We start from the raw sequence: 21,017 nt of genomic DNA on the forward strand, positions 1-21,017 counted from the left end.
TAAACGAAGTGCTTTTAGCAGTTTTATGGTGTTTTTTTAGTCATCCATCTAATTAAAAAAAGAAAATCAGCTTGGTTACACCAATGTGTTTCTCAACTGGATTGCATCAATGTTCCTTCTGCTCTTCTGAATCACGGATTTGGTCAGTGCAGCCTGTGCCTGGTGTCTCGCTGCCGGCGGAGCGCCGTGGCTACAGCCCAGGGTGCTCACTGAGGCTGTGGGGTTTACATAGGGCTCGAGCTGTGTACAGCACTCTGTCCCAGCTGTTTTTCTCTACATTGGACTTTAAACACTGGAAAGCGTGGTCAGAAGGGTTTCTGCTTTTTTTTTTTTTTTTTTTTTCTGAAGGGAAAGACTTGGTGGGGTACTCTCACCTTCTCGCTCTGTGTGTTATTTTTGATTATGGCTTTGTGTACAGAATATAGGGTAGGCTTGTTGTTTCCATGCCCTGTGTGGGGCAGGTCCATGGAAAAGTTCACAAGGCAAACGTTGCAGAAATGACAAAAACTCTCAACGTGCAGTGGAGGAAGCAGCAGCCACAGATATGGGAAGTGCTGTGTTCCTTGCGTCTGCTCTGGTTTTTCCCAGAAGCCTTTTTTTTGTCCCATTTTGGGTCAAATAATTGTTCGCTAACCTTCTGTCACAAGCAGTGCTTGATTTGTGTTCTCTGAGAGCGTAAGAGGTCCAGCAATTAAATCCTACAAGGGGGTAAAAGGGAATAAAGAAGTCTGAAGTCTCTCATCCGTCTCATCGGGCTCTCTAGCAGCTGAAATTAAGTAAGCTAAGTGGATTCCTGGTTTTACTCAATTTTTATTAGGCGCACAAAGTGGGGACATGGAAAGGAGCCACACACGCTGGTATTTGCAGAGGCTGGGGGGTTATTTTGGTGTGATTTGGTTGCGCAGAGAGGAAGTTTCTGGTGTAGTGCTGGCCTGGCTCACCCCAAGAGACCGCGTTGGCTCGGGCTGGCTAATAACCAGGCTTGTTCTTGGGTGCCTGCCAAACCCTGGCCCTAAATATTGTAATCACACGCTAATTATGAATACTGATCCCCAGATGTATTTAATGTGCTGCCAGGTGAAGTGCTAACCTTGGAGTCGCTGAGTGTGGCAGCGCGGTTTGGGTAAATTCGCTCCGACCTGGTGGGTCCGTGAGCTCGTGTTGCCGCGAGGAGAAGCGATGTTTCTGGTTTTGCATGGAGTGTGTCGTGTTACCCGCGTGGTTTGAAGTGCCCTTGAGGTTCTGCTGTGCCCAAAAACCTCACTTGAGAGGCTGGTGAAGGGGGGGGCTCTTCGGGGTGCTGGCATCTGTAATATTCGAGGAGCTGAATCTGTGCGCTGTGATGAGCCTGAAATCTTTCAGTGAGCAACTTCTGTGGTAGGGCCTGAATGCACACGAGTCTCCTAATTGCACTGACTTTTCTCCACGTGATGGGTAAGAGGGCTGTTTTGTAATGTTTTATTAATAAAATTGGATGTATTTGTCATGAGTGTCCTTGTGGATAAAATGTGCCGGTTGCAGCTTTAAATCTGTGCGTGTGGGTATAATTTCAGCACGACTGGTCACTTAGATATCTGAAATGACTGCATGGCATTAGTTTTCAGATGATTCAGGACGTTACTATCTTGTTTACAGGCCGTGAAGCCCTTAGTTCCCTTTGTCACTAGATAGTGGACCACCAAACCTCTTCCCAACCTTATTCTTTTTTCCAACGTGCATTTTCTCCTCTCTCTGCGTAGCGTCAAGCCTCTTTCTTCTCCAGGGGCTCAGGGCTGGCTGTGTGTGTGTGTTGTGCCCCAGCACGGCGATCGCTGGGCTGCCAGGGCTCGGGGGCTCTCAGCTTGCTGCGGGGTTGGCGTGAAGCAGCGTGGTGACAGTGCCATGTCACTTGGATGCGCCCCGTTCCTGCCCCGCTCAGACGGGCTATGGTGGGGCACCTTTTGAAACGGGTTCACACTTGGGTGGTTGCTCCATCTGCAGTAAGTTTTGTGAGCTGGATTCGTCTGTACTGAAACTGCCGAGGCTTGGTTTGATCCTGCACGTGTTTAGGTGCATAAGCAGGAAAGTTTCCTTAAACAGCAAGAAATCCTCACTGCTGGGTGACATACCCAGTGTGCCCATGGGTAGTTCATATCTATTGATGCAAGGGATAAAATATTTGTAGTGATTTATTTGCAATTAAAAGCTTCCATATGGCTACGCACACCTCTTTTGACATAAATTAAAAATTTGAGTTGTTTTAATGCATCTGAGATTGTTTTTGACAATTACTGCTTTCATAACAATATTTGGATTTAAGGCTGCCTTCTTCTTCCTCTTACGTTTTCTCTTTTGATCATATATCCCTGGAGACCTAATCAGTGTCGTCAGTTAATAACAAGCAACTTTTGTCATTCATGGGAACCCGATGGATATTCTTCAGCTTGGAGCTCTGCAACATCTACCTTCTGCACTGAGGAGGGAGAAAAACAGAAGAGCTTTGTAGTTTTTCTATTATCAGTGTGAAACTGGTTTCCCCAAAACAATGGGGGGATTTCAGGGGTTCATTACCTCTTGCAATTAAAAAAAACTTAGGTGGCTTGCAAGAGGCAGGCTGGTAGGGATGAAGGAGGAGTGGAACAAGCACCAAGGCAGCCCTTGTGGTAGAGGAAAGCAGCTCTCCTGTTAGTCGAAGTCATTCCTCATTTTTTGTAGATTGATCTAGCTGTGTTTTTTCTTTTTCTTCTCTCCCTGTCTTGCATTTTATTTTATTTTTTCTCTGAGAAATGCCCCACTTGGGGGTTAGGGTATGGAAACTTAAAATTCAAGCAGTTCTGGAAGAGGTATCTCCCATGGATGTAGGTCTTGTGGCTGTAACTGTTTGTTCTTCCCCAGGTTTGGGTCAGGTCTGAGGACCTGGGCTCATCCAGTGCCAGTCTCATGTCTGATGGGGAAGGCTGAAGTGCAGGCAGGGCAGCTCTTCTCTTTTGGTAGCCAGTTTTCACTAAAATGTAGGAGATTTTAAGGTTTTTGAGACCTCTCTCCTGTGTCCAAAAAGGTTCAAATTGGTTAATGACCCAGCTGTGTGATTCCTGAAGGCACAGGGCTTGAGCAAGCGAGCCTGAACAGCTGATGTTTCATGGGAGGTGGAGGGTACATGCGTTTGCATTTGATCTGTTTTGGTTTTGCTCCACCATCATATCCCCTTTACATAGCCGAATACTAACATGAAGTGAATTATATGAAGCCCATCCCCACGCACATACTGGAGGGAGGCTGTTTGTGCTGGGAGATGAAAGTCTTCTAACAACATTAATATTCAGGATTGTGTTTGGGCACCCAAGCCTCCTGGTTTCCTTTTCCTCTGGCAAACCCCTCTGCTTTACCTCGCAGGGAACTTCACCCCCCCAGTTCCTCGAGTGTTATTTTGTCTCTTTCTGGAGCTACTTTTCAGGCTGTGGCTAATGCTATTCAGCAAAATAATGTAGGTGCTCCTAACCTGAAGCATCTGTCACTTGCTTGTCAGGTTGCTACCACTGCTGCTGCGTGTGCTATTTGCTTTCAACTTATATTAAAATTTAATTATTTTGATGTGTATTTACATAATGTGGTGCCAGTCTCTCCCGTATGCTGGAGTATGGCCTTCTTCACTCTGCAGTCATTCATTATGATTTATTTTCTCTACAGAGGCTGCTGCTGAAACAAAGCTCTTTTTAGAAATATAAAGAGAATTGGGGGATTTTGTTTTTAAACACAAACAAAAATGGTTTCTTTGCTAATATTTTGATGGCAACTGTTGTTTGGCAAATGTTTCCCCTTTGCAGCAGTTTTCATTTGTAATATTTCTGTTGTTTAGCCTGCCTGCACTTCACAAATTAGATTATTTTGGCTGTTGTAATTTTATTATCCCTATTAAGCTTCCTCATCTACGTATTGATCCTGTTAGTCTCAGGAAGCTGATAAGCCATCTAGCTGTACTTGCAAAACACACAGAAAATGAGAAATCTGCCCTGGAGGCTATGAAGACACAGATTTGCTTGTGATTGGGATTGTGGTATGTCTGTCTGGTGATTTGTCACCTCCAGTGCTAGGTTTTAGGCTATATGACAGCATTGCAGCTTGCTAAATTGAGGTGAATTTAGCTTTTATTATAAACTGCTGAGAAGCTTTGCTCTAGCTCTCTTGTATTTTCATTTGGATGAATACGCTCCCTTTCCGCAGAGCTCAAGAACATTTCCAGAGGCAGCTGGCGTCATGTATGCTGCGAGGTTTCTTTTTTTTGCTCCTTGTGTCAGTGTCAGTTTTCCATGCTGCCTTTCCAGGGGGATTTATTCCTCATTTTCAAAAACCAGCCTTCCAATCTCTGCTGCCTATAGCATGCACATGAAACCGGGAGTAACTGTAGGGGTGGGTGCAGGACTTCAGGCCCAGCTGCTGCCCCGTTAACTGTTTTGCTATTGCTTCCACCACCATGGGCTTTTCCATTAGTGACCCTCTTACCCAAACGGCAATATATGCTGAATGCTATACTCTGTTGGAACTGTACTCACCTCTTTTTTTGTTTTTGTTCTAGCTCTTGGACAAGTCCTGTCCTTCTAACAACATGAGATTGTACAACCTCCAACTCAATGTCTGCTCTGAGTCCACTTTAGATGCTTTCATACTGGTCTCTGCCAATTCACACCTTATTGATGGAACCAGAATGTTCAAAGAACCATGTTTTTTTCCTCATTCTCCCTGACCTCTCTGCAGTCACTGCTTCTTCTAACATCTCGTTGCTTTTGCTTTTATGATACTCTTTCCACCCCCCAGCCCATGCTTCCTCCTCCTCCTCCTCCCACAACATGACCTTGCTTTGCTCTTGTCTCCCCGTGCCCTATTTCAGGCGTTCACATGGCTTCAACTTCTATTATGTGCTGATGACTCACAGATGCACTCTATACCTCTGACGGTTTGCTTCATCCAGACCTGCATCTGTCTTTCTGCTGGTGTTTTTCTCTTTGATTTCTCCATCAGTAGTAACTCGATATTTCAAACCCAAATCCCCTTCCCATGCTTCAAGAGTTCCATTTCTTTCTTCTCTTTTAAAACGCTGCCATCTGATGGGTAGCTTCATCCTGAAGCCTTTTTGGTTGTTTTTATTCCTTTGGTGTACTTCATGTGCTTAAATCCAATGCAAATTCTGCATGTTCTTTATTGTCAATGTATTTCTCCTTTTCCAGCTCACCATATAACTTTTCTTTCCCAATGCATTTAGTTAGTCTTTTCAGCTGTTTTTATTTTAAATGGCTGTCCTGAGAAATTCTACTGCTGCAGTCAGTCAATAGCGTTTGGTTTTAAAGATAGCATTAAGTTTCTTTCTTAGAAGTCATCTGCCCTTGCCCTGCTGTGTTTTACATTTAGCAGCACAGCTTTAGCTGTTGTAAACAAGTGGCGTTCATTGTGTCCTAGCTGAATGAAAGATATGTATACAAAGGATATGTATACATCATAAATGCTAAAATACCTAATACGAAACTAGCTGTAAGTGAGCATAATTCATAAGCCTTTCAGCCTAGAGAAGGGTTCTCTCTTTTATTTAAAGCTGTTGATCCTTCCCTCGTGCTCCTTTTAACTATACTCTTACTCATAACAGCAAATCCAAATGCTAGGAATTGGGAAGATTTTTCTTTCATGTTCGTGTATCCGCAAAGGAATAGAGAGAGGCTCAAGGTAACAGGTACATTTTCAGACCACTTTGTAGACATTGTTCTCATGTAACCTCAAGAGGCACAAAGACAAATATGCTAGTGAATGCAAGCATGTGTTTGTGTTTTCTTGTTCAAATATTTCAAGCTTCTCTAGCTTTGGCTGTCCTGGGTTGCATCACAGATTCCAGGTAACTGATACAGCTGGGGGAAGTGGCCTTGCTGCTGTATCACCCTACCAAGGAAGAGGAAAATGTTTCAGGGTACACCCACCAGCCGTCCAGAGATTGTGCAATGCTGTACGTGCTGTTGCTGTAGTAACAACATCGGAAACTACCAGTACAATGTGTAGGAACGACTTTCCATGGCAGGTTTACCTCTTGGAAACTCTATATTTCCAGCTGCCCTCTAGACCTGTGAATGCAAATGGGCAATTTTTGCAAACACCACCGGTTTTAATGTCCTTTTTCTGCTCTTCTTAGGAGCAGCCACCCCCTCATGTAAATAGTTTGAAGTTGCTGGTGTACAGTAAGCTACAAAGGGTTTCTTAAAACTGGGTTGCACTCAGCATGAATAATGGATGCCTTCTTTCCTTTATCTTGCATCATAACAGGAAGATTTAAAACATTGCTTTAATGTTGTGATGATGGAAATGGTTTTAAGACATATCTAGGAGCATCACTTGAAGGTCTAGCCTAATTTCTCAGGGAACTCATTTCAGCATGCTCTGAGTTGAAGGTGGGAGGTGGCTGCTTGGATGGGAGGTGTAATGGATTAGTGATCTAGCCTTCCTTGCAGGAAAACCATGATGGCCAATCAACATGGTTTTCTCCAGGTATGAATGTAATGGAATGTAAAAAATACCTACATTAACATGTTTATACATTCAGAAATAATAAAACTACTCTGAAAGGCCATGCTTTCAAGAGTGGTTCCCGTGAAGATAACGAGGATCAGAGTGTTGGTATATCAAGGTGTATTTTGCTGTTGTTGCTGACGTCAGTAACGTGCATGTGAATATCCCTGGACTCTCATGCGGTTCCTGTGTTGGTGACATGACCTTCTGCTGATAACACATCTACCCCCAAGTTATCTTGATTGCCTGATAGGTTTTATATGCATGCAGCACAATGCATGCGTTCAGTAGAAAGCTATTCAAGGCTTTATTGATACAATTCGTGCAATAAAAACCCTTATATAGCAAGTGCTTGCTTCTTGATCGCTAGGTTGTTATGCTTTTGAAAGCACATAACCATGCTGGAATCAAGCCACACATAAACAGTGCTGTAAGGGATACATCATTGTTTTGCATGCACAATGAATATCTATTATGATGTTTCAGCAGATGATAAAGGAAATATAATGAATGCAAATTAGTGTGGGAATTAGTCCTCTCTCCAGCCAAGAAGTATGGCTGAGGCTCCCGAGTGCCTAAGCCCTGTAAGATCTTTCCCTGTGTCAGATCTGTTAGAATAGGTATGAACTTGTTTTCTCACTGAGGTACTTTATACCAATGTCTTCTGTTTAGGTGATTTTTTGTTTTTCTTATGTATGCTAAGGAATATTATTTTATTTCAGCTTAAGGAATCTAGTGTGCATATTTATACAGCTTTGTCAGTATGGGATTTAGGATGTTGTTTAAATCTAATCCCCAATTAGCACTGAAGAGATGTCTTGCTCCTAGTAGTAGCTCACTCTCATGTAGAGTGTGACTTTTTTTTTTTCCCTGAATCTCATTAATAGCTTGAACTGTAGCTAGGAAGTCCAATAATAAAATAAACACTCATAAAAATAACATCAATAGGTGTGTGTTGTTGAAGCCAGACTCTTTTAAGTCCTGAATCCTTAAGGCTATGTTTGTCTTTGAGGTAGCAGGTCCACTTCAAAAGAACTAAATTTTTTTTTCCCTTTAGGCAGTGATATGAAATAGGACACGGAGTGAATGGTACCAGTAATGCACTTTTTTCTTCTCAAAAGAAATGGAGTAAGTGCTAGGCCTGTGTATCACAATATCTGGTCCTCTTGATTAGAGTTGATTTGGAATCAGGTGCTAAATGGAAAGACAAATGGAGATGGTATGGGGAACCTGCTGAACCCGTAATGTGGGATGCTTGACATTTTTTCAGGACTTAGTGGGCTATTTCTCATTTTTGTTGGTTTGACTCCTGTGATATTAGGCTGAATAGGAAAACAAAATGGATGGTACTTCTGGTTGTGGAGAAAACCATTGGCAATCTTGAGGAGATGGGAAATCTTCATTTAAGATGGTGACGTATTGGAAAGTTCTGAGAAACTGGCCTTAGAAGGCATGAATCAATGTATGTCGTTTTGCTATGATGGTATTAAAGCTCTCTTCCCCATTTGCTCACTGTGCTTGCTAAGCTCCCTATGGAGAGAACTCATCCTGTTCTCTGTGGGAGGCTGTGTGAGAAGTTCCTTAACTCATGAGGAATCATGAGTTAAACGATGCATGGTTCCGAAGGCAGGATGATGGTTCTGAAGGCATCATCTTTGTCATCATCCAGGAACTCACAAACAGCCCAGGAGGAAGAGAGCTGCCTTTTTGGCTCCTTTCGCAGCAAGGTCGGGTTAGTTCTTGCCTTACAAAGGTGACAACATAGCTACGCAGCTTGTTAAAGGCATCTCTTCCACTGAGAGAAAAACCTGCTGGGCCTGATCCGTACTTCAGGAATATAGGAATTGCCCAGGGGAGGGAACAGTGTGTTCCCAGCTGAGGCACTGATGTAATAAGCTGTCATCAAGAGGGCCAAGCGTCCCATCTGCTCTATGGTAGTTTTGGTCATTATAGCTGAAACTCAGTGCAGGTGCAAGCTTGGATGCTGTCATTACCCTCGAGCGGCAGCTTTTCACCATGTATCAGCACCACAGCTAGTGCTTGGTCAAAATGAAAGCAGCACTGTTGCTTATAAGGTGTGTGGGGAGAAATCTCTCCTGTTCCACCCAAAATCTAGTTCTGAAATGCTGGAGTGTTGTTGCTTGTGAACCAGAAGTGTGAAGCATAGCTGTGTGTTTGGTCACCATCTCGTTTAATTGGCTCGCAGTGTTGCAACTGCCTTGTATATTAGATAGCTGTTGCTGGCTGTCCTCAGGTTGTTTAGCTGAATTAGTTTATGTGATCCTCTAATCCTCCTTCCAGCTGCACAGATCTGACCAATGAAGGACCACAGCAAGCCTGCTAAAGGTAGATGTGACATCATTTTTTTATTAAAATAGAAAATCAGTTATAACTTGGGTAGGAATTATCCTGTGGGCTTCATACAAATACCATGACTCAAGCACAGCAGGCTGCCAGTTAGCTGGGTATGGCCACCCGGCCTGCATGGAAGCAGGGAGTGTTGGTGGGACGCTGGACAAGTGAGAGATGTGTGTGTCTGAAGACTGTGCTGGTGCGTGCCTGTGTTTCTGAAATGTTCATGTAAATTTTGTATTCTTTGCAAATTCTGTATTCTTCTGTGCCTCCTTAGATTGTTTTAAAATAAGCTTGTGTTGTGTGGCTGAAGTCTTTTAGAGCTGTAAGCGGCAGACATGTACAGCCCTATCTGTACAACTTTTTGAAGGGGGAATAAGGACTCTTAGCTCTTCTCTTTCCTCTCACCATTGCGATATATAGGCAATGAAGATGCCTATTTGAAGGTGGGATCATTTATGCTAATTCCTACCTGCTACTTTCAGCTGGCAGAGCAGCCTGCTGCTTGCAATAGGGAACGCTTGGATTTAGGCTTCTGCTAGCTCTGTACTGCCAGTTGTGTGCGTAGAGGTTGGATGCTGTTGGTTTCCTCAAAGTGCTGAGTAAATAACTGATACTGCAGGGAAAAAAACGTACCTGATGACATTGTGGGAAGAGAAATTCTTTAGAGAAATGTGTTAGGTTAATGAAGAAATATTGTTAGTGTTTAATATATACAAAAAAAAAAAAAGGATTTTTTTTTGTGTTTGGTTAAGGGGAAAAAAAAATCAGGATTAGCAGATGGGACTTTTCTTCCTGATAACCCTTCTGCAGCCTTTAACTCTCCGTCGGGAGCTCAGCCCCCGGAGCTGGCAGCCTTTAACACCAGCCCGGCCCCCGGGCAGGGCGCAGCCGGGCGGTGTCGGGGTGCCGCCTGCCGGCCGCCCACGGAGCTCGGCCCCGGGCTGGGGCGAGAGAAGGGCTTCCCCGAGGAGAGGGGAGGCCGGGCCCACAGCTGACCTTTGTGGTGCCAAAAGGTCTGGGAGTTTTAGGGTAGTGTCCTCCTTGCAGGCATGCCGGTGATCCAGGTAGCATAACGCCCGGTGGATCCCTACGTGCTGTCGGCTCGCGGTGTCTTGGAGAGCACGGCCAGCATCCCAGGGCTTGTTTAAACACGGGCGATAAGAGGGGAGCGAAAACGGAAAGCTCGTGTTTTACCGTCTCTTTATCTCGGAGGCGTTCCCGTGTGTATTTCAGGAACTTCCCCGAAGAAGGCAGTTCTCGTTTTGCTGTGAGTGGGAACAGGATATTGTCACGGCGCTCCCAGCTCGGCTCAGGCTCAGCTGAAACATTGCACATGCCTCATCTCCAGGGCTTGGCTCAGTGTGCTGACTTTTGTAAATACCATGTTTCTGTACAGCGTTTCTTGTGACCTCTGGCTGGCGGCGTGTTCTTTAAGCGTTTTACAAATACATTTTCCAGTAGCAGAATCTTCTGCTCTGCAGAAAGGTTTGTGAACTGGTTTTTCATGACCTGTATCTGTTGAGCTTGGCGTAGTGAGGGTGTGGACACCTGGAGGACTGGAAAGTCTTCTTTTCTCACTGCAAGCAGTGAGCTGGTGCTGCCAGAGAAATGGTGGAAAGACAGAAGCCGTAGATGCTGGGTGGTTTATGAATGTCTTACAGGCTGTCAGGCTACAAAGTGACATCTTGAGCAGGGAAAAGAGACCCGTGAAAGTAAGCTGCAGATATAGTGGAACTCTATTATATTGTTAAAATATGATCCCACTTATTTACAGAGAGAAGGTAGGGTTTCTGTATGATCAGGCAGGAGCCTTGTTGCAGTCTCCTCTTTTCTCTTTCCTTGTCTCAGAGAAATAATTACCACTTGCTGTATGCATGAAGCCATAAGACACCCCTGTCTTGTCAGCCAGTTGTTTGAAAACAAAGTAAAGCTTGGTTAGTTGGCTCAAGTGTGCTCTATTTCTATGCAGCAGTTCCTTTCCAAGGCTGCCTTTCTCTGTGGCGTTTTCTCTCTTCAGGGAGATGTTTTTGCGGGTAAGATTTCAGCTCAATGTGGCCCTGAGAGCAGAAGCTTTGCGTAAAACCCTTCTAAAGAGCAGAGGCTTATTTGTGGTTTCCCTGTAGCGAAGCCAAGTCTCCAACAGTTCACCTGCGGAAACCAGCTTTGTTTCTCCAGCCTTTCTATTAGGACAGGGGTTGATGACAAGGTGATTGTGTAGAAGCTGATCTCCATCACTTATCTGGAGTCTACTTGAGCAGTGTTTGTTTTGTCTTTGTCTAGGAATTCAACAAGTGCCCTTGAAAACCATGTTCTGAAAGAAGACCTCAGGAGTGGCACAATATTTCTGTATTCACTTTGTCTTCTCAGTAAAGCAGCCCATGACCATAACCATGAGGTTGTAACAGCTGGACAAATCCTTATTTAAGTTTTGCACAGGTGCCACAGCCTTAAATCTGCCAGAGCAAGTTTGTGTGTGGTATGCCTAATGTTTGGGGCATGATTTAGAAATTTGGTAATTCACCCTGCATGCCTTTGAGGAATGCTGTTCTTGTATTAACAACATCAGCACAGTGCTTTCAGGTGTGAGGTAGGTCTGAGTGGAGTTCGGTTCTTGTGTGCTGAGTGGATGTGCAGAAAGGAGAAACAAACTTCATTGGTAGAGGCTGGAGGGAGATGGCACCTTGCTGTTTTCTACTTAATGAATGCATGACAGGCCTGAGAAGTGCCTTTCCAAAGCTGGCATTAATCTCCTTTTTCTCTTAATACTTTGTTAAATTAATTGTGGACTTGCTGTCTTTACTGGAGGAGCTGGTAAGAAAGCTGAAGCATCCCTGTGGCATTGCCCTGATCAGAAGGTTGAGGCAGACACATTGGGGCTGATGCTGGATTCGGCCCTTCAGCTGGCTGCAACGCGACGTCAACACACAGGCGATGGAGCAATGGATTTGACCTGGGACACAGATTAAGCTGCTCCTGCTCACGGGGCTTTTGGTATCTTTTGGAAGTAAATACATGCTTAACAGAAAAAAAAAGACGGAAGCCTTCAAATGTTCATAAAGTCCTTCCTCTCTCTGCTCCCTGTTTTCTGACCCTTATAACGTAAATCCTGTAACCCCTCTGCCCCCCTGCGTCAGCTATCGAGTCAAAACAAAATCAAGAAAGAATTGCTAACATAAAAACATAGCGCAGGCCCCAAGGGTTGAAAACTGTAATCAATCTTGAAGAGAAGGAAATGAACTTTGTGAAGAGGGAAGGGCAGGTCAAGCACACATGGGTTTGGAAGAACAGCATCAATTTTCCTGCGAGCGTCTTAACCAGCGTCTCCGGGGACAGATTTTTTTGTTGTTTAAAAAGCTACCTTTTGGCTTGCGGTCGAGTAGAAAAACTGAAAATGATCCTCAGGTGCTCGGACTCTGACTAGTATTTAAATATACGTATTCACACAGACATACTGAGTCATGTTTATACATGTATATGTGCTAATGTCAAAGTGTCTGAGTACCCGATAGGCAATGAAAATGCATGTTGTGTTTGACCACTGTAAGCTAAGTGCCCTGAGAATCTGTGTGTAAAATACGAAGATGGAGGTGTGTGTAAGAGTGAAATATTCACCTCTGTAATGACTTTGCTTAGTCTGGGTGAGGCTAATCCAGCAAGTCCACCAGTGAACATAGGTGTGGGGTTTCTTGGAGCTGTAAAGCTGGTAATGTTGATGTGAAACAGGGCAGCTGCATGCTGCATTTAAGCCACACCACAAGACGTTAGGAACTTGCTGTTTCCTTACAATTTTCTGCACCAGTGTTAATTTAGCCTTCCTTGTGACAGAACGTGTAACTGAACAAATGCATTAGTCAGTGCCTGACTTTCTAAACCAACGTTTAGCTGACCGGCCGTGGGGTTCTGTGAAGCCCTAACACTCCTTTTGGAAGCTTTGTGTGGAAGTGTTGTTCTGGGGGTTTACTGTGCTGGCTGCCGAGAGCACACTCAGAGGACTGTCCCCTGTGGGGGGAACCCCACATCCACACCCTTCTGTGAGGGGCGCCTGGTCCCAACCGAGCTGCCCCGTGCGGCCCGCTGGCAGGCAGGTGGCGCCGCCGCCATGACGGGGCCTCGCTGCCCGCCCTCACGGCGGGGGCTCGAGGCTGTGAGGGGCGGGCCGGGCCGGGCCGTGCCGGGGGGGCGGCGCCGCCGGGAGCCGGGAGGCGACCGAGGATGGCGGCGGCGGCGGCGTCGCCGTCGCGGGAGCTCACGCAGAACCCGCTGCAGAAGACGTGGGAGCCCTACGACAACGGGCTGCCGGCGGGGCACAGCGCCCAGCGCGGCGGTGAGCGGGGCGGGCACCGAGCCCCCGAGCCGGGGTGGTGATGGGGGTGGTGGGTGGGGGGCTGCTGGAAGGGGCATCGCGTGGGGCGTTTCTTGTGATCGCTGCGGTTCCGCGTTCGGTAGATGCTTCCAGAAGAAGGGCCTAAACATATTCCTGTGCTGTTTCTTAAAGCCGGTGCTTTATCGGCCATCTGGCGCGGGAGTTAATGGCTCCTCGTACTGCGGGGCTCGGAGGGGTTGGGCTGTGGCGTTTGTTAGCGAGCTGCCTGGCAGCGTGTGGTGTGTTTTCATACTTCTTTAACTCTTATTTAGGTCTCGCAGAGGTTTCGTTCCCCCCTCCAGGTCCAGGTTGCGGCGGCCCTGCAGACAAAAGGGGCTTTGTGGCGAGCTGTGCGCGGTTGTCACGCAGGACGCGCTGTGGGCTCCGCCGCCGTGGCAGGCGGCCACGGGCTTCTCCTTCCTTGCGTTGCTTTGCAGCCTGTGCTTAAAAAAGGACAAAAAATAAATAGCCTAAACCGTCTGGATTTCTGCTGGGTAAGCAGGCTGGTGTTTCGGTGTGAAACGTTGCTCCAGCATCTGCAGAATAGCAGGCACTAACAGGAGAATGCCGCAGTAAGGAAAGGTTCGGGAAGTGTGTGTGGTTGCTGTTGTAAGCAGGCGAAGGAGAACGCCTCATTTTGGCTGTAACACGGCAGCTCTTCTCCAAACAAAACAGCATTTGTTACGGCTTTGATGCAAACACTGTGCTTTACCAATACGTGAATAAAAATAAAAGAACCAAGTCCGAAATCGCGCATTGGTCACGTGCAGCCTGGTGACATATGGAGTCTTCCTGATGGAATGATGTAGTTTCTCTCGACTAAGAAATCAGATTTTTAAAATTTATTTCCCAAGTCTTTTTATTTTTGTAGACTTTCAGTAATCTTTGGATGCCCATGACCCATTATAATTGAGAAGCCTTTTAGCTAGAAAGCCAGGTTTGGAGATAGTTGGTTGTTTTTTTTTAATCCTGCTTGTATTTGCTCTCGCAGCGTACCTCCGGTACGTCTCCAGCCATTTGTGCTAGCCTCTAAGTTCAGGCAGCCTAGAGAGGGGCAGGACTTGCTCTTCTGTGATAAAAGCCATCTCCCTTGCATCAGCCTGCTGAGAACACGCTGTAGTTTTTCCTTTGTCCATGTCCTTTATCCCCCATGTCTGCACAGGACGTGTCGCCTCGTGCTCCGATGAGCATCATGACCCATGGGCCCTGTGGCCAAGCTGTGGGACTCAGCACTGCCCTGATGGGGCGATGCCTTGGCAGTGCTGGGTTGACCAGTTCCAGTCCTCTGCTGTTGCCTGTACCTGGGTTAGGATTATTGCGCAGAAATGGTGAGCTCAGGTCTGGAGTAGCTCTCTGGTCCTCAGCTTCGTGGTGGGTGCGATGAAGCTGGTTGCTCTGACATCTCCTTTTCTTGGCTAAGCAAGATGAACTCCTCAAGTGTCTTTCTGGTTGAGTTTTTAGTTCATCGTACTGCTGATGACATTGACCTGCACCACCTATTAGTCTTCATCGTTCTAGAAGGTGGCTGAGCAGAACTGTGCATACTTCCAGGGGAGGACACAGCAGATCTGTGTTCAAAGGGGTTTACCTACTCTAAGTGCTTTTTCTGTGTTTTTCTAAGAAGTTTAACAGATGAAATTACCAGAGGAAGAAGAAACCTGGTTAGGTGTGTCTGGGCTGTAGCTGTTGCAGGTCTTTGAAGCACAGGTTCTTTTAGTCTGTGCATCAGACAGTCAGATCATCAGTCTTTGAGGAAGATCAAGGAGTTCTGACTGCACGTACCCTACCCAGCAGACTGTGCTTTTACAGCTGCTAAGATGATGAAAATAGAGATAATTATTCTAAAGGACCTACCAAAGTAAGACGCGGGCAGTAGAGAGATGTTCATTTCTACTGATAGCTTCCACTCATCTTCTTGTGGTCTGTTAAAGGTTTTGTCTCTAAATGGGTTGCACTGGAGCTACTCTTGGCATTGGCTGTTGGACTTCTACAAGCTCAATGAATGGGCTTCAAGCACAGGAATTAAACATAAATAGCAAAGTATGCTACAGCGAAAGCTGTTCTGAGAGACCAGCAGAGGATGTTTACAGAGTGGCAGATAAACGTTGAGCTTCCTATGGTTAAAGATTATTCCCCCCCAGCTGCGGTTAACAGCTCTGTTTTCCCAGAGCTGGAATTTGGTCGTTCTAAAGAGTTTTATTTGCTGTTCCTACAGCAGCGTGGATGTACATCAGGTCCAAAAAGAAACGAGGAGTATCAAATTAAGGTCATCTTTGCTCTAGAGAACTCTGCCCTGTGAGCTGACACTGCTTTTACATATCGGTAGTCCCAGCCCTAGGAACTGAAGATGGAGAAAGTGAATGAGGTCAGGATGTACACCAGGGCGATCACTGGTGGCGTCAAAGCTGTAGGAAGCAAATGTTAGCCCAGAGCAAGTGGGTGGCAGAGCTGCTGCGAGCAGATGGTGGCACAAGGCTGGCCGCCAGAGGACAAGTATGAATCCCTCGTACCAAAGTGCTGTTCAAAACCAGTGGCTTGGAAAAAGGAGAGGGGAGAAATAGAAGAGGATGGGCTCCTTCAGGTATAGGAGAGGGAGGAAGAGCACCAAATAGGGAACTTGTCACTGCAACATGCGAAGAAGGATGACAAACTGTTGGTATTGACCAACAGGAAAAGAAAAATAATTAGTTAAGTTGGATAAATGATATGGGAAAACATGTGAGCCTAGTGTGATTTGGAAGAGTGGTTGTGTTGGCATATAGTTAAAGGCATTTGTGTGTGAGCCTCTAAATCATACAGGAGCAGGCCTTGCATTGAAGGCCATTGCAACAGCAGGAATCCTTCAGTAAACTTCACATGGCTAACTAGAGCAGCCTAATACAAAAAAACTACCTCACTGTAAATATTAACAAATATGAGGAAAAAAAGTCTCATTTGAGGTGAAAAAAGATAGTTGATAATATGGTAGGTAGTAGATGAACTTGAAAATAATCAACTCTGTTTTCACGTGATGATGCAAACTTGGAGGGCTATTGAAATTCCGCGCAGCTGATCTAGGACATACGGTGTCCCAGCTCAGATTCAAAACCTTCTTCAGTATCTTGCATTATTTCACAATAAGAGTCTTAAGAGGCAAGAAACGAGTATGTAGTTTATTTTTTCCTTGACTGTTCAGTGTATAACATTAGAAGGAAAGGCAGTTGTAATTTTACACTGAGATGCAGCCTGCTGTGTTGTTCAGTGTATATTTTTAATTTTTTTAGCTGAGGTGATGACTTTGCTTAAATTTTGATATTTGGTTTTAATGTGCTTTGTCACTTGGCCATTTCCCTTCACTGATTGCTGTTGTGTGTTCTTCACAAGGTTCTTTACTGAGAGGGTGGTCGCGTGCTGGAACAGGCTCCCCAGGGAGGTAGTCACTACACCGAGCTTGTCACGGTTTAAGGAGCATTTGGACTGTGCTCTTAGTCATATGGTCTAAATTTTTGGGTAGCCTGTGTGGAGCCAGGAGTTGGACTAGATAGTGATCCTTGTGGGTCCCTTCCAACTCGGGGTATTCCATGATTCTGTGATTCTGTGTGTGCGTGCTTGTTGTGTCCCATCAGTCAAAAAATATATTTATTTTGGATGCTGCTATTTGTAAGCTTGCAACCTTTTGTGCATGTATTGCAAACATTTTAAAGAAAAAAAAATGAATAAAGCAGTAGAGCATCTTCCTTATGTGACAGCATACAGCCCTCGAAGTTTTGTTTTGCTGTTCTGACTGTGTCTGTTCCTCTAGCAAAATTAATTAATGTTGATGGCGCATCCCAGGTCGACGCTGTCAGAAACCCTCAGGGTTTGTCTTCCTGAAGCGGTGTTAAAAAATGAGTTTGCTTTCATGAGAATAGATTGTGCCTTGTTTCTGTAGCTTGCAATGATACGCTCCTTTTGCTTTTGTGCTGCAAGCTTTTCTTAGGTGAAGTGAATGATGGAGGGGTGCCGTGGAAAGGGAAGTTGAACATTGTGCCATTGGGAAAGATGTTAAACCATTGAGGCTTTTTTATTTGGGGAGTTAGTTATATGCTACTTGTGTGGTTATGTTTTGTTGTTTCTTTTTTTTTTAAACAATTCATGTCCTCATGTCAAAATTGGTTATGTTTCTTTAAAGGAAGGGGAGAGTTTTGAGACATTGACATTTTAAATGTCATTTGAATGAATGCTCTTTGCCGCTTGCAGTAATAAGCGTTTGCAACATTATTGAGAAAGTTGCAGTCAGATAACATGGAGGATACTTGAAATAACTTTGAGTGTTGGGTAGATCTTTAGAACTTACTGTTTTGCTTTAGACTTGACTATTTTACCGAGCTAATGAGCAAAATTGAGCCTTTTGAGCTATACAAGACGATAAGGAAGGAAAGAAAAAAGAGTGTTTGTTGTGCTGAGTCTTACCTGCGTTTATAATGCTACAGTGAGGCAGAGAAGGAATAAAAACATTGCTGGAAGGGGCTGCTCAGGCAGCCTGGCACCTCGTCAGAACAGGAATGCCACTTGTTAGATCAGGACCAGCCGGTAAGTCCCTTGGGTTCTGCCCTGGGGTCGCACACTGAGCAGCTGTGCAGAGATCGGAGCAGCAGATGGGACTCGTGTGCTAATCTGTCTGCATAGGCCTCGGATACAGGCAATTTTGTTGGGTTTTGTATATTCTGTGAGGAAATCTGTGTGAAAATGCACATGAGGTGCCAGGCTTGGGCAATAAGTGGGAGAAAGCATCATGAGATGGGTAGATTTGTGTGGCCTGCTACAGGAAAAGGAAAAGAGTTGAGGTGGGCTGGGTAATGTCAGCTGGTAAATTCTGCTTGGCCCAGTTGGGAAGCCAGTGTGGCTTACACAGGTTCGTTGGAGAGCAAGTGGACCTGAGGCAGTGTGTGTAGACTTTCTGTGCAGATCCTGATTTTTTGTCATCGTTCTCCCAACTGTTATTTCACTGCAGTATTACTCTGGAAGATTGTTTAAAACTCAAGCTGGGTGTCTCAGATGAAGGACCTTTCACATTGGCTTCAAAGGTTGATGACTTCCCTTAAAACTTCTAGGGGCTCTGGTTTTCTCGCACCGCATTTATTTATTTATTTATCTATCTATCTATTTATTTATTTATTTTGTGCCTGCAAAACCAGAAGCAAAGCTGTTAAGCTCAGTAAGCACTGTCCTCTTTGCACCTCCTAGACTTCGTTTCCCCAGAGCCTGCCTTCCTCCTGGAGTCAGAGTTCCCAGGCACGAATGTGGGACAAAGAGGAAGACGGACAAGAAAATGTAATCCTTCTTCATAGACTTGGGCACAGCAAAGTTAACTTTGAGGGCTTCTATCAGTGTTCTCCTGGAGACCTGCATGTGTGTGGATGGATCTGCTTTGGTTTGCATTCAGTCCCTTGTCACATTCGTTGCATGGAGAGTAGCCTGTCTTTCACGGGTTTGAGGTTAAGTACACCTTTTGCCTGCTCTCCTGTGAGAAGTGGTGTTGTGTCCTTTTCTTCCCGTGTGTGTTTAAGAAAGTGCATCTGTCTTAGCTAATTTGTTCATTCTCTTCTGACGGACTTGCTGTGCAAGATTTACACGTGTAACTTAGTGGGATGGGACTTTGGTTGAGTCCAGGCTTTGGGAATCTCAGGCAATCGCAGTGCAGCAGAGCTTAGTTACATGTTACGGTGAGACACTGAGGTTTAGTCTCTTGGAGGGAATGGGCTCCTCAGTGGAGAGACTGAGGAAATTGGTGCACATCTGGATTGTGGTATGCAAGTTAATGCCCTTTGAAATACAGAATGTGGGCGATCTGTGAGCCACTTTAATATCTTCTTTCTTTTTAGGCAGTTCCTTGTAGCGGTGATAGATTCATGCAAGGTATCTGTAGTTTTGTACCATTAATACATGCAAAACCCTTGTCGTTTGAAAGGAATGCCTCAAGGTGTTCAGATTATAGACACAAATTCCTCCAACTTTGTACAGTGATTTTTTTAAATTAAAAATTCTCTCTTTGATTTGAGTGATTATATACATCTGTACATCCAATTATTGTGCTTCATAGCCTAGCATACTCATGCTTTATGTCTTCTACTAACCAACCAAGAGCAGTTAAATTGTGCTGTTTCAAGAGAGATTTTTTGTTAACAATATTTGAAGGAGAAATCATAAATACTGAGCACCTTGTCACACCATAATGTACTAAGCTGCATATGTCATCCTTGCTTCTCTCCAAACCAAGAAAAGGTTGAACAGTGTTGAGGTGGTGTCCTAGGGATTTAAAACTTATCTTAGAAATTGTGTACACCTTGCAGTTTCCTTTCAATGCAAGCACTGAACTGAGGTGCATAGGGGCGTATGAAGTCCCTAAGAAGGTCACATCTGTCCTTTTTGCTGTTGTTTTTGTATGTCTTAAACCATAGCTGAAAAGACAGTTGTTTCTTGTCTTCTACCCATATACAACTTGTGTGTCCAGCATTGTACTGCCACTGGTTTTCCTTTCTGAAATTCCACACAGCCTACGAATCCCAGTTAGGTCCACTGTCCTGCTTAAGAAAGCCCTGAAACAGGGCGACACTGTGCATGAGCTGCTTGAACAGTCACTTCCTCTGAGAGCACACGGACTGTAATTTGCTGCAGTGTAAGCTTTTGCTTTGTGGGAATGTTACTGGTAAATAACTGTCTTCTTGGTTTTCCGTTTCAGTATGTATGACCAACTGCCCTACTCTGATTGTCATGGTGGGTCTGCCAGCAAGAGGAAAAACCTACATCTCGAAGAAGCTGACACGATATTTAAATTGGATTGGAGTGCCTACAAAAGGTGATGGACTGACTTTTGTTTGCATCAGAAGTGCAGGGGTGAGGTTAGGCGTTTTACAACCCTAATTCCCAGTAATTTTGTTGCCCAGTTTGACTACTTAGAATCTGTCTGCTTTTATTTTTATTTTATTTTTATTTTATTTTTATATTTTAAAGTAATACACTGTAAAACATCTGTTTAGATGTTTATTGATCAAGTTCTAGTGGCTGTTAATTTACCTCCATATTCTGACAGACGCTTACATCAACAGTGCCCTTTTCCCCTTAACACTTTGGTTCTTCATTTGCTCCCCCCCCTTCTCTGTATGGGGCTGAAAAGGAAGCTTGTTTACAAGCTGATGAGCAGTCAGCACTTCTGGGTTAAAGTTCTGTCTTCTTCATCTTCTTTTCTCTGTGAACTTTGTGCAATGTGTAATTCTCAGTTAAACAATGTGTTGTTACGCAGTATTTGTGGAATAGGTTACAGCTCTGTCTCTGAACATAAAGAGTGCAAAGAACTGAACCAGTCTCATTCTCTTAAGGACTTTGTGTGTGTTTTGAGTGGGAAGCAGTGGCTTAGGCTGGTTACACCGTGGCTATGTGCTCGAGTTGAGCATTCTACTATGTGAACTTTGGAAAGCAGAAATGTAGTACCAGGCAACAAATATTGTCCACATCTGACTCAGTGGCTGGTTGAACATATCCTGAATAAAGTAAAATAGGTAGCAGTGGACTGTTTCAGTTATAGGAAGCAGCATATCAGAAAATATCTGTGCCTGTGCTGCTTAACAAATTGTTACAGCACCGATGCCTTGCTTTACAAAAATACAGAACATGAAGTTAGTACATGGGCTTCCATCCTAGGTTGCTGGTTATGGTTTGCCTTTGTTAGAAAGTGTGACGGGGTTTTCTTAGAAAACCACAGTCTGATAATTGTGGTCCTCAGTGATGCAATGTTACTGAAGCCGAGATCAATTTAAAA

The 21,017-nt window shown here is 44.7% G+C and overlaps 1 protein-coding gene across 9 annotated transcripts in view; it reads left to right on the forward strand.

The window, feature by feature from the left end:
* Positions 1-21,017, forward strand: part of LOC137862596 (6-phosphofructo-2-kinase/fructose-2,6-bisphosphatase 4) — a 48,742-nt gene that overhangs the window by 946 nt on the left and 26,779 nt on the right. For 2 of the 9 annotated variants that reach the window (XM_068694825.1, XM_068694824.1), the window contains exons 1-3: positions 12,962-13,201; positions 19,084-19,117; positions 19,941-20,057. In XM_068694825.1, the coding sequence (XP_068550926.1) occupies positions 12,977-13,201; positions 19,084-19,117; positions 19,941-20,057 (376 nt within the window). In that variant the 5' untranslated portion in view covers positions 12,962-12,976. Of the gene's footprint in view, positions 1-8,823; positions 8,869-12,961; positions 13,202-18,445; positions 18,533-19,083; positions 19,118-19,940; positions 20,058-21,017 lie in introns of those variants that run through there. The other 7 variants (XM_068694828.1, XM_068694827.1, XM_068694829.1 and 4 more) reach the window with 6 other exon arrangements.

This window comes from Anas acuta, chromosome 11 (assembly GCF_963932015.1).
Source record: "Anas acuta chromosome 11, bAnaAcu1.1, whole genome shotgun sequence".
NCBI classification, from domain to species: domain Eukaryota; kingdom Metazoa; phylum Chordata; class Aves; order Anseriformes; family Anatidae; genus Anas; species Anas acuta.